The 12,407-nt window shown below is 50.3% G+C and overlaps 2 protein-coding genes across 3 annotated transcripts in view; both read left to right on the top strand.

The window, feature by feature from the left end:
- The window catches only part of AP4B1 (adaptor-related protein complex 4, beta 1 subunit), a gene marked incomplete at its 5' end in the record, with an annotated part of 8,867 nt that extends 1,632 nt beyond the window's left edge, over positions 1-7,235 (top strand). The window contains 8 exons of the mRNA XM_014948441.1: positions 48-178; positions 614-761; positions 1,422-1,918; positions 3,123-3,206; positions 4,185-4,288; positions 4,467-4,674; positions 5,399-5,683; positions 5,910-7,235. Of these exons, the coding sequence (XP_014803927.1) occupies positions 48-178; positions 614-761; positions 1,422-1,918; positions 3,123-3,206; positions 4,185-4,288; positions 4,467-4,674; positions 5,399-5,683; positions 5,910-6,337 (1,885 nt within the window). The remainder of the gene's footprint in view (positions 1-47; positions 179-613; positions 762-1,421; positions 1,919-3,122; positions 3,207-4,184; positions 4,289-4,466; positions 4,675-5,398; positions 5,684-5,909) is intronic.
- Positions 7,236-7,388: 153 nt separating this feature from the next.
- Positions 7,389-11,434, top strand: BCL2L15 (BCL2-like 15). 2 transcript variants are annotated; one of them, XM_014948497.1, is made up of 5 exons: positions 7,389-7,702; positions 7,825-8,073; positions 9,790-9,974; positions 10,550-10,765; positions 11,265-11,434. In XM_014948497.1, exons 1-5 carry the CDS (start codon positions 7,696-7,698, stop codon positions 11,280-11,282), a joined length of 675 nt encoding a protein of 224 aa, XP_014803983.1. In that variant the 5' UTR covers positions 7,389-7,695; the 3' UTR covers positions 11,283-11,434. The 2 variants fall into 2 exon arrangements, with proteins under 2 accessions (XP_014803983.1, XP_014803984.1); XM_014948498.1 differs by lacking the exon at positions 7,389-7,702 and having other exon boundaries at positions 7,805-8,073.
- The last annotated feature ends 973 nt before the right edge of the window (positions 11,435-12,407 follow it).

Here is a 12,407-nt window from a genome sequence, read left to right on the forward strand (position 1 = left end):
CTGGTGCCGTCCCCCTGACGCGCCCCCCCCCCCGCACCCCACTGCAGGATGCCTGGTATCCAGGAGTACCTGCAGCAGCCCCTCCTCAACGGGCTGCGGGACAAGGCCTCCTACGTGCGGAGAGCGGCCGTGCTGGGCTGTGCCAAGATGGTGAAGCTACAAGGGGACTCCGAAGTGGGTGAGTGGGTGCGGGGGGGTCGGGGCGGTGGCCCCCGGGAGCTGGGGGGGGACGGGACACAGGGTGGTCCCCAGGAACCGAGGGCATCCAGGGGCTGGAAGGACGTCCAGGCCTGTGGTTTGTCCTGGTTGTGCCTCTGGGCTGCCCGACAGAAAGGAAGGAGGAGGATGATGATGGGGCTGTCGCTCTGGATGGAGTCCATAGGGCAGCGGTTCCACACCAGCCTGCCCCTCGCCCCCCAGCTCTCACCCCACTGGTCCCACAGCCCCTGCAGACCTCGGGGAGGGGTTGTGGGTTACTGCAGAGCTGGAATTGCTGCTCACCACTTCTCCCAGTTCAAGCTGTTGTCTTTTGTTGGTGATAAATGCTTATAGGTGATGGTTAAATTGCAGCGCGTCGACAGAATTCGCTACAGAGCCTCCTGTTTCTCTGCAGATGGTGCCTTGGTGAACGAGCTGTACAGTTTGCTTCGTGATCAGGATCCCATTGTAGTCGTGAATTGTCTGAGGGCCTTAGAAGAGATCCTGAAGAAGGAGGGAGGAGTTGTCATCAACAAACCCATTGCCCACCATCTCCTCAACAGGTTTGTGTTCTTTGCTGTTAAGATGCTGCCGGAAGCTTCGTTCTTGTTGTTGCATTTTGCATGTGAATAAAGCAGGTATTTCTGGGCTCCTGTCAGAACTTGAAGGGAAGAGTCAGGAACCCAAGGATGGAGGGGCTCATCCCAAGAGAAACCAAATTATTTCTGTGCTAAGGTCTTAAGACTCCTTTTCCGGGGAGTCTTTGCTTCACCTGGTGGTTTGTTTTGGAAATGTAAGTTAATGTGGTTAGGTTTGGGGCTTTTTTTTTGGTGGCAGTATACATGAGATGTTTGTGGGACAGGTATGTTATAGTATATCTCTCCCAGTCTGTTGAAATATATATATATAGCTTATCCATTGTTTGAAGAAATTAACTTTTCTGCAGATAATTCTACATGATGTGGCAAAAGAGGGGTATTGCTGTGCCCAGGGTTCCTGTCATTGTTGCTGTCTGGCTTAGAGCACCAGCAGAAGTGCACGTGACTGGTACTGGGTTAAGCCTATGTCCATAAGCGGGTCAATTCTCTTGAGATTAAATTGGGGTATCTACTTCTGAAGCACCGCATTTGGTTTGGAAAAGAGGGCATAAGGAACTCTGAGGGCTCTGCGCAGCACAGATCTTTTTTCTTGACTCCTGCAAACCGTGTTTCTTCTCTTGGCAGGATGGTGGACCTGGATCAGTGGGGGCAGAGTGAGGTGCTCGCCTTCCTTCTGCGCTACAGGCCCCGCAGCGAGGAGGAGCTCTTCGACATACTCAATTTGCTGGATGGCTATCTCAAAAGCAGCAGCCCCAGCGTTGTGATGGCAGCCACCAAGCTTTTCCTGGTGCTGGCCAAGGAGTACCCCCACGTGCAGGCAGACGTTTTGGTGAGGGTGAAGGGGCCGCTGCTGTCGGCCTGCACCTCCGAGAGCAGGGAGCTCTGCTTCACTGCGCTCTGCCACGTGCGTCAGATCCTTGGGAGCCTTCCTGGCCATTTTAGCAGCCACTACAAAAAGTTCTTCTGTTCGTATTCAGAGCCCCACTACATCAAATGCCAGAAGATGGAGGTGTTGTGTGAGCTGGTGAACGATGAGAACGTACAGCAGGTGCTGGAGGAGCTGAAGGGCTATTGCACCGATGTCTCGGTAGAGCTCGCCCAAGGGGCCATCTTTGCCATAGGTGAGAGCCGTGTCTGGCCTCTGAGGAGCTGCAGCTCTAGACCTTTCATCCAGGCCTTTCTCTGCCCATGTGTGTCTGGGCAAATGCCAAAGCATGTGCCGAAGCAGTCCAGCCTCTGTAGAGCTGCCTCCCCAGGAATGTTTTGTGTGAACATTCACAATTGTGCTGATTCTTTGGGAATTCCTGGCATTCAGCTATTTCAGGTTGCACATAATGTCCTTGAATCTCATTCAAATGTCTGTGTTCTGATGAGACACTCTAAAATCGTGGCGTTTCATCTTATTAATGAGCCCTCTAGTGTTGAATGAAGCTGTAGTGGGTGAAGGAGCTGCTCTAATACCTGCTTGCTCTTTGAGTTGTGGTGGGGGCAGGGTTAAGGTGATTTGGGGCACTCTAGTTTTGTTTCTGCAAGCTTTAAAAGATGTGAGTTTCTATAGTATTCATAAGGAGAAAGCCAGGGATGCTAAAACGCCTTTCTCATGTGTTATGTGTGCCCTGGTTTAACCCCAGCCAGGGCCATGCAGCCGCTCGTGCAGTTCTCTTTTTTCCCAGAAGGGCAGGGCAAAAGGAGGTGAAAGGAAAGATAAAAAGCCTTGTGGGCTGAGATAAAGACAGTTTAATAGAACAATATCAGAAAAGGAAAATAGCAATAATAATAATAATGACATAAGTCACTCTCACCACCCAGTAAATGGGTGAATTGGTACCACTGGCAGTGATCGTGGATTCCTGGCCCCCTGGCCAGCCCCCATTTATGGACTGAGTGTGTCTGTGGTATGAAATATTCCATTGGTTGTTCTATCATTCTGTCCAGGCTCCTTCTCAGCTTCTGTGGGAAGTGGAAAAAAGTAATTGAATATTATAAATAACACCTAGCAATAACTAAAACAATACGCATTATTGACATTCTTTTGATACCCAATCTGAAACACAGCAGCTACTAGAAAGAAAATTAACTCTATGCCAGCTGAAACCAGGACAATGTCTAAGAAAAGTTCAGACTTCTTCTGAGGCATGGCTTCAGAAGGAGGAACCTGTCTCCTGCGTGGAGAACCAGCTCATTCAACTACACTTTCAGAAATCTTAGTCAAAAAGGAAAGGAGAAACACTTTCTTCAAGGTGGGTTGTAATGAACAGTTGGGCTCATGGTTCCTATTTCACTCTGATGCAAGGTTGGCTTTTATGTCCTTTGGTGTCTCTGCAGGCAATATTGCCCGGACCTACACAGAGCAGTGTGTGGGGATTCTGACAGAGCTGCTGGGGCTGCAGCAGGAGCACATCACTTCAGGTAATTGTCCCTGGGGTATTTGCCTGGCTTATGCTCTCAGGGAGAAGGAGCTTTGCTGGGGCTTGTGATCCCAAACTCGAGGCTCTGAAAAGGATTTGCCTTTTAATATAATTGGAACTTCAGGTGGAAGTCTTCCTGGTGGAGTGGGGGCATGTGGTGTGACTGGACATTGGAGTTTTTCCTTCCTACTCTGTAGTGAAGGGGGAGATGGTCACAGCTGTGTTCATGTTCCAATGTGCAGGCTTCTTCCTGGCTGCCACCTGCAGACCTGGGGAGTGAGGGACTCAGCAGAGACATTTTAGTGACTGTTTATGAGGGCCAAGAGGCCAAGATGATTAACAGATCTCATTTTGAGTTCCTGCTAACTGGGACTCTTAGTCTGTCTTCTAAATCTCTGTGATTTCTGTTCCTCATATAATAGTCTGATTCAATTGTACCCAAGCTTCTCTTTTTCTTCTGCTGACCTCAGATCTAACTTCATATCGTTGCTGTTCCTGCCCTCTCTTTTAAATGGTCTTGCTTTCAGTTTTGAAAAGCACATGCTTGCACTCAGCTGCTGAATTAAGTCTTAGGAGCTGCTGGTGTTTCTGTAAATGGGCAGCAGAGTCTTTACAATTTTGACCTAAACTTCGTGAGACTCATTTTGAATTGGCGTTAGTTTTAATGTGTCATTCTAACCTTGTGTGTGTGAACCATCATGAGTCAGTGTCTTTTGAAAGGCTGGGGAATGTCCAGAAGCCAGAGGAACAACTTGAAGTTTCAGTGCTTTATTTTAGCCTTGATGCAGCTTTGCTCTGACGGGCACAGCATCACGGGGCTTTGAAGGAGCGTGTCTCAAATCACAGTCACACGCAGGACACTGGCCTCCCTGGCTAAGATTTGAAAAGTTTATTGAGTGGGGTTTTTTGGAGTGGTTTTTTTTTCCCCCTGGTGGTTTTATGGCTCCTGGGGAATGCTGAGTGTTCTGTTCTGTTGCAGCAGTGGTACAGGCTTTCCGGGACCTGGTCTGGCTGTGTCCGCAGTGCACGGGTGCAGTGTGTCGGGCACTGCCTGGCTGTGAGGACGCCATCCAGGACAGCGAGGTGAGGAGGCCTTGTGCCATGGGCTGGCAGCTGCTGAGGGAGGGTGGACAATGGCTGTTTGGCTTTCCTTTGGGTTGCCATTGGCAGGACAAAGATCACAAATCTGCAAAAGACCCGTTCCCGGATGTCTCTTTATTTCGTGTCAGCGTTCTTGCTATTTGATCTGTGGTTCCTTCAGGGCAAACAAGCACTGATCTGGCTCCTGGGTGCACACGGCGAGAAGGTACCCAATGCCCCCTATGTTTTGGAGGAGTTTGTGGAGAACGTGAAGTCGGAGATGTTCCCAGCAGTGAAGATGGAGCTTCTGACAGCCCTGGTGCGACTCTTCCTGTCTCGTCCTGCCGAGTGTCAGGACATGCTCGGGAGGCTGCTCTATTACTGCATAGGTGGGTTCCCTTCCTTCTCTTTCACCGATGCTGTAGGACGAACTTTTGGGGACCTGGTCTGGCTGCATCCCCAGTGCCTTGATCCTGACTGTGAGGGAGCCATCCAGGTGGGACGGCAAGATGGCTTTTTGCCCTGGGCTGCTGCTTGGCCCCTGGCTGTGTGGTTGGTGGGTGTGACAGGCTTATGTTGTGTTGCTGGAAATCTGGTTTCTATGATTAAGGCTTAGTACTTCAGATTAGTCTGGATGGTAGAATTCTCCATGAACAACAGGCTACCCAGGGAGGTGGTTGAGTCACCATCCCTGGATGTGTTTAAGGGATGTTTAGATACAGTACTGAGGGATATGGGGTAGGGGAGGACTTTGTAGAGTAGGGAATCTATGATTAAGGCTTAGTACTTCAGGGAAGAAATCTGGTTTCTATGATTAAGGCTTAGTACTTCAGGGAAGTCTGGATGGTAGAATTCTCCATGAACAACAGGCTACCCAGGGAGGTGGTTGAGTCACCATCCCTGGATGTGTTTAAGGGATGTTTAGATACAGTACTGAGGGATATGGGGTAGGGGAGGACTTTGTAGAGTAGGGTAGATGGTTGGACTCGATGATCCCAAGGGTCTCTTCCAACCTGAACGATTCTATGATTCTAACTATGTCCCTCTTGTTCCCAGAGGAGGAGATGGATATGGCAGTAGCTATGATTCTAACTATGTCCCTCTCGTTCCCAGAGGAGGAGATGGATATGGCAGTACGAGACCGTGGGTTGTTCTACTATCGCCTTTTGCAGTCGGGTGTGGAAGAGGTGAAACGGGTCCTGTGTGGCCCCACTTCTGACCCCTCTCTGGGGCTCCTGGAAGACCAAACTGAGCGACCTGTGAATACATGGGCTTCAGAGTTTAATACCCTTGCACCGGTTTATGGCAGAGAACGCTGGGCACTTGTCGCTGCTCATGAGCCCCCAGAACCCTCTTACGCTTATTCTCCTTGTACTGACTCCAGGAACAGAGACACAGGTAACCGGCCTCACCTTCCCCTGGGATTCTCCCCTTGTCAGTAGATGTTTCCACATGGGTTTCTTTGGAAGAAGATTACAGTGCTTTGAGAATGCTGTCTTAGTGTTCTATTTTGTGCAATGCTGAAGGCATTGTGATTCCAGCCCTCTTCATCTGACAGCTCCGTAAGATGTTCTTTGTGAAATTGGGAGCTGCACCATCTCACGTGTTTGTGGTTTCATTTCAGAGTCGCTGATTTCTGAAGGGAATGAAGATGTCCTCAAAGTTCATCCTGATACAGGCAGCCTGACCTTAATTCCTGATGTTCACCTGACAGCAGAACAGTTTGAGAAGACCTGGCTGAGCTTGGACATGAGCTGCCGCCTCTCTCTGCCCTGGCGCGGGGCTGTTTACCCCGATGCCGTACAGACGGCCCTTCACGTTGTCCACATCCAGACTATTGCTATGAGCAAAGCTGGTGTCCAGCCCTGGAAAGCTTATCTCGGGGCTCAGGATGACACAGGATGCCTCTTCCTAACGGAGCTGCTGCTGGAGGAGGAGGATGCGGGGATGCAGGTTTCGGTGAAGCAGAGCGAGGCGAGGCCGGAGGCGCTGCAGGCCTTCGTGTCGGTGCTGAGGACCGTCATGGGGACAGTTGCTGGACTGGGGTCCTGAACGCTCCCTGCTCCCAGTGGGATGTTGCTGGGGGCACAGGAAGCGTTTTTCTCTGGCTTCACTTGCTGTATGTGATGCTGGGTTTGTACTGTTAACACTGCCGGAGTGTTTGCCCCTTCCTGGGCTGGGCCGAGGGAGCAGAGCGACGGGGGCGGCTGCAGCCTGGACGGGGCAGGGTGAGGGGTCTGTCCTCCCTCCAGGCTGGGAAGGGACAAGGGAACGTGTTCCTGAGCCCGCTGCTGCTGGCGTGACACACGGGAGTGGTGGCATCTATGGTGATTGTCACAACCTGTACGGAATATTACATTTTTGCTGATGCTGATTTTTACCGTTTGTTACTTTGTGACTAGAAAGGGTATTTAAGGGTTTGTTTTCTGCGTCGTACTTATTTCTGTGCGGTTCTGTCGCCCTGTCCTCGCAGTACAGTACGCGGGACGGGGCACTGCTGCGTGACTAAATTTTTGCAGTAAATTTTTAAAGTTACACTCTGGCCAGCCATGGGACTCGTTTTGTGAAGAGTGTGTCGACAGCACTCCCTCTGCTCCGCTGAAAGTCATGGGGAGTCGGACTTTGTACAGCGTCATGGGAAGTGTCCTCGTCACAGCCACGTTTGACAGAGTGGCAGAGCCTGAGGAAGACTCCGTGGCTGAGGCTGCAGCCACCGGTCACGGTAACGGGGCTTTATGTTGTGCCCCAAGGAGTGCCTTTGTTAACCCTGTTCTGTAAGACTTACTGTAATTGAAAATCTATTTTAATGACTGTTGTACCTCTAAATTGCAATATGCCTTCCATGCACTTGGCTGAAACACTGCTGCTACTGTTAAACAACAGGTTTTAGGTTTTATTTCTGAACTTCCTAATAAAGATGTGAATCATTCCTTGTTGGTTCAACTCTGAAGTCTGTGGGATGGAGTCATCTGATCACTACCGAATCCTGAGAACTGCGGTCCATCTCCTGCCTCTGTATCAGACAGGGCTTTTCTCTCTCAACTTCTGTGAAGCAAGGCTTTAAGGAGTTATTGTGAAAAAAATTATTTCAGTCTGATAGGCCAAATTACTGTAAGAGGTGAGTTACCTATGGATGAGCTCAAAGGTAGGTAAGTTGGCTCTAGCGGGGCTCCTCTTCACAGTTTCCAGTGTTTTTATGCATATGTTGTTTTCTTGTCCTTGAGGAGAGCTGCACTGGAGCATTGGAATTATGCAGTTTTCAGAAAAAAAAAGCTGTTGAAAAAATAGTTGTTGTCAAACCATCATTTCTTCTGCTGTGACTGAGGAAATGTGTGTGACTAGACCCCAGTCTAGTCTCTGCGACGGGACTTGGAGATTTTGGCCTTTTATCCAGACACCTTGCTTGATGAATGGACAGGTTTGCAGTCTTTGATAACTTGTATATATTTCAGTGTTCTTAACAGAAAGGGCTTATCTCAGTACTAAACCACACCCATAGTTTGAATTACAACAGTTGAGTGAGTTAATAATTATCTGCCGTGCTGTCCCGGGGAGGAGCCAGGCATCGCAGTTTTCCCAGAAGGAAGAACCTGTGCAGCTCTGGGAAGAGGAATCCAAAACCCGGAGGCAAAGCCACCTGAGAAGGAGCGTGGTGTTGCTGTGGCCGTGGCGACGTGCTGCAATGGTGACCTTCGAGAAACAGACGGAGTGTGTTGTCAAGGCCTTGTTCTTGGACCTGCTGAGCCAAGATGAGGTCTGCTGCCGGAGCCTGGAAACAGACTCGGGAGGTAAAGCCTCTTTGGGGAGGAAAAAGTGGTTTCTTTGGCGCAGATGAGAGGAGTGCTTTGGCTGAATGCTTGAAGGAAGGAGGCTGTAGTTGGAGTCGTTGAGTTTCCTAAAACGCAGGCCTGCAATGACTTCCAAGTGACCCCTGTTTTGGGGGCAATGTTAGAGTGAGGTGGAGGTTTTTGGGTGCCAGGCAGTGCCCACCACAGTCTGCCTTGGCAGGGCCAGCACTGGGGGCTGCCAGGGGCTCCCCCCTCCACACTCTCTGTACCGGGGCTGCGGGAGGGAAGGGGCTGCCAAGCCCCATGTGGGTCCCCCGGTCCCCAGTAACCAACCAACTGGGTGAGACAAGTTCTAACTGTCACTATCAATAAGCAAGCTCATATTGCTTATTGGATAAAAACAGTTGCTTTAATGTGTAAGACAGAATGGAGTCTTTGCTTCCCAAACTCCCACTGTAGCTTGGGCTACTTCAGTTTGCTGGGCAATGCTGCAGGAAACCCAGAACTTCACCTGTATTATGTTGCTTTTCCCATTATTTTCTTGGCAACAAACCAGCTAAAATGTCCCAAGAGACACGGGTATCTTGCTGACACTAAAGAGCAAGCAAAGTTCACTTCTCAAACGCTTCATGGAAGTTAGTTGTTTTGCCTGAAGGAAAAGTCTCCGTTCATGGAGTTTCCTGGATCAGCCGCCTGTTCCTCCGCTGTCCCGAGGGCTGGGGAGCACAGGCTTCGGCTCCAGGCTGCAGGCACCTCGACGAGAGGAGCTGAGCTGGAATTAATTAGAGACTGGGTGAGGGAGGGAGGGTGGACCAGGAAGCAATGCCTCCAGATGAAGTTGTCCATTGCTTTATGTCGAAATATCCTGCTTTCAGTTCCTTATGACTCTGTCAAGCGTGGAAATGGTTTTGCTGAAACCTTCACTGTTGGGTAGCTCCTTCTGGCTGAACCTTGTTTTGGCAATATTCAGAAAAAATAATCAATACTCTGTTGTTTTTTCCCCCTCAGGATGCTTTAAGGGAAAAATGCTTTAACTTTTTGTACACTTTTTGTAGCGTAGCTGAGAAGTTCTAATGGTTTTCTATACCTGACACTTGTAAAACATGCCTTTTGTTCCCTTGCAAAAACTTCCCCAAATTAGGATGTCTATGAGGCTTTGACACATTGCGATGTGCGCTTGCTCAGAAGAGGCCTTGAGTATATCTAAATTCTCCAGAGGCTGCAGGTGGTGGTCCATAGCCTCCAAACGCTGGGGGGTGGAGGCTGGACTTTGCCATCCGGTTGGTGCTGCTGTGTCTCTGCGGTCGGAAGAGAGGGATGAGAGGGTTTCCGAGTCCTCTGACCTCCTGTGTGCTTCTGGCAGCCTGGGGGGAAGGAGCTGCCAAAATCTTGATGGGTGAAAGAGAGGCCTTAGGAATGTCCATGGGGATGAACCAAGACTTGAGCATGAAGCAGCTGAGGTGGGAGGAGAGAGACCTGGACAAACCCCTGGTGCAGAGCCCCTTGGTCCCTGAAGTCCATGAGTACCTGAATGGCTGTGATATTTCTTAGGGACTCGGGTTTGACATTTCCTAATGCGTCCTGTCGGGTGCATGAACCTCCTGGGTGCTGGAGGCGGTAGCTGCCATGGCCCCTGCTGAGGGCAGCATGTGGGGCAGCTGAGGTGGCCAGGCCATGGCCCTGCCTTCTCTGCCCCTTGCCCTCTCTCCACCCTAGGGTTGGATCTGTTCGAGATTCAGGGACCCTCGCTGTCCAGACCCCAGGAAAGCTCAGGGGATGATCTGGACATCCCGTTTGACCCGGTGGTGATCGCCAGTCGCCTGCGGCAGATAGGAGATGAGTGCAACATGGATTTCGAACGTTTTGGCTCAGAGCTTCTTACTGAAGTGCTCAGGGGACAGGTAAAGCACACCCCGTCCTCTCCTGCCCCTCGTCCACAGCCCCTTGTGTCACCCTGTGCTGGGGAACAGAGGGGCCAGGGAGCAGCACAGCTCGCTCTGGGGGGACAGGCATGGCCCCCACAGCCTCCCTTTGCTGCGGGACAGACACTGGACTGTGGGAGCTGCCTTCCCTCCTTCTCTCTTCCAAAAGAGCTGCTTGTTATCCCCCGGGAAGCCTGAGCCCGTCTGGGCCGAGCTACCATGGCAGGAGCTGCTCTGGAGCAGGTGGGAGAGGAGGAGGAAGACTGTGGTGAGGGGCAGAGCAGGTGCTGCAGCCACCTTGGCCCAGAGATCTCACCCTTCGGGCTGGTTGCAGCTCTGGAAATCCCATGGCCACCCTCCCGGTCCCTCGGCCGCAGCTGGAGCTGCAGCACAGAGAGCCCTGCCCCGGGCGCTCTGCGCTGCATGGGGTCACTGCTGGAGTCGAGGGTAGAAGAAAATGCAGGAGTTTAGCTGAATGTTGGATTTTGAGGCAAGACTTACTTATCACATGGTCATTTAAAAAGAAGCTCAAACTGCCCTCTTGATGCTTGCAGACGGAAAAGTTTGGGGCTGCTGTGGATTCTGTCGTCAAGAACTGGAGTAACCAGAACCCTGAGCTGACCTATGAGACAGCTTTTCTCTCTGTTTCTGTGAAATTGCTAATGCATCTTGCTAAGAAAGCCCCGGGTATGCTGGATCTCAGACACATCACAGGAGCCATTAGTGGAAATTCTCAAGTGAGAAACTACATTGAGGCCCACGGCGGATGGGTAAGGACGGGAAGGTGGCGGTGATGTTTGCTTGGGCACTTTCAGTCCTTCCTTTGAGTCTCTCCCCTCTCCCTCCTGCTCGCTCGGCTCCTCACTGACACCCAGCATGTCCCCAGGACCAGCTAACCCCGTGTAGCTGGGGGAGCTGGGATTTGCTGGACACCTTGGCGAAGTTTTACTGGAGTCGGTGTCAAACTCCCCATCTGCTTCTCTGTCTCAGGGTTCAATTCCTGATCTCAGTGTCTTGGGAGCTCAGCTTGCTCCCTTTAATAAGAATCAAAATAATGAAGGGAGGGCTATACAGAAAGCACCGTCCTGCCCTTGCAGCTTCACAGACCCACTTGCTGTGTTTTACCAGGGGAAAGGATGAAATCAGTGTGGGAGAGGGTCACACCGTCCCTCCATCCCGTGTCCTTCTCTTCCTGATGGTTCCCTTAAACTTGCCTTGAATTCTTTTTCTAAAGCAAATACTCATGGGTGGGGTTTTTTTTGTTTTCAGGGGAACTTTGGCAATTGAGAGGAAGGGCTCTGCCACTTTCCAGAAGGTGAAGCTGGGAGAAATGCTGTTGAGCTTCTTCAGGAGGACGCACCTAGTACATAAGCAACATGTAAAAGAGATTCTGTACCTCTAAATGAAAAAAATAATAAATTTTTGGTTTTATTAATTTATTTCTCTTCTTGTGTTTCTATTAATTTAGCCATAAAAGTGGGCTTCACTCTTCTTCAAGGTTTCTGGGTTAGTGCTCAGTGCTGCAGACTCATCAGGTCAATATCTGATTTAAAACAAGTTTCCATTAGTTATTCTAAAGATCTCTCTGTTACTCTCAGGTGATTCAAAGTCTTATTTTTGCAAAATTAAAATTTGCCCTGATTTTAAACTGAGTGATCAGCAGCCCTCTGCCTTTCAGCAGCTGGATACAGAAATCTTACAGCTATTCCTCACCCAATCTGCACGAACACACAGAAGCAGGAACACGTTTAATGACTCTAGTTACATCTGGAAAGAGAAATAGACTTGGTGCAGCCAGTCTGAAGTCTTTGTGAAAAATGTGAGATACTGGAAAGATCAAGGTTGTGATTCCCATAGCTGCTTTGGGGTTTTTTGGAGGATTGTTGGTTTTAGTTTAGTTTAGTTTAGTTTTCCTCTCTTCTACAAGCAGAGAAAATGGCCTTAGAGAACTTTGCTCTCTGCATCTCCTTCCCGCTTCGGCACAGCCTCCACTGGGTCCTATGGGTCTTTAGAGTGCCTGTGTCACTGAGAGTGAGGGAGGTGAATTAGGCTGCCATAATTAATTGGATTTCTGTCACCTACTGGAGTCCGATTTGACCCTCTCTCCTGGCACAAGCTCCCAGACGTAGGGAGTTGTGGCTGGAAGAGCTGTTGATGGGTTTTCCTTGTTGAGACGCAGTTGTGCAGTTGGAGGGAGCACGACGTGCCAGGTGGGTTCAGGTGCTCAGCACCTGCCTGAAGTATCCCTTCAAAACATATTGCAGGTAACGTGGAAAACAGGCAAAGCCACAAGTGTGGAGGGGACCTGTGGATTTTGCATCCTGCTTTAGGGAATTTTCGTAGTTGCAGCATATTTCAAGCCTGAAGCCTCTGCTGGCTGCCAAGCACAGCCCAGGGACATGGGTGCCCGGT

This window comes from Calidris pugnax, unplaced genomic scaffold (genome assembly GCF_001431845.1).
Source record: "Calidris pugnax isolate Ruff unplaced genomic scaffold, ASM143184v1 scaffold91, whole genome shotgun sequence".
Taxonomy (NCBI): domain Eukaryota; kingdom Metazoa; phylum Chordata; class Aves; order Charadriiformes; family Scolopacidae; genus Calidris; species Calidris pugnax.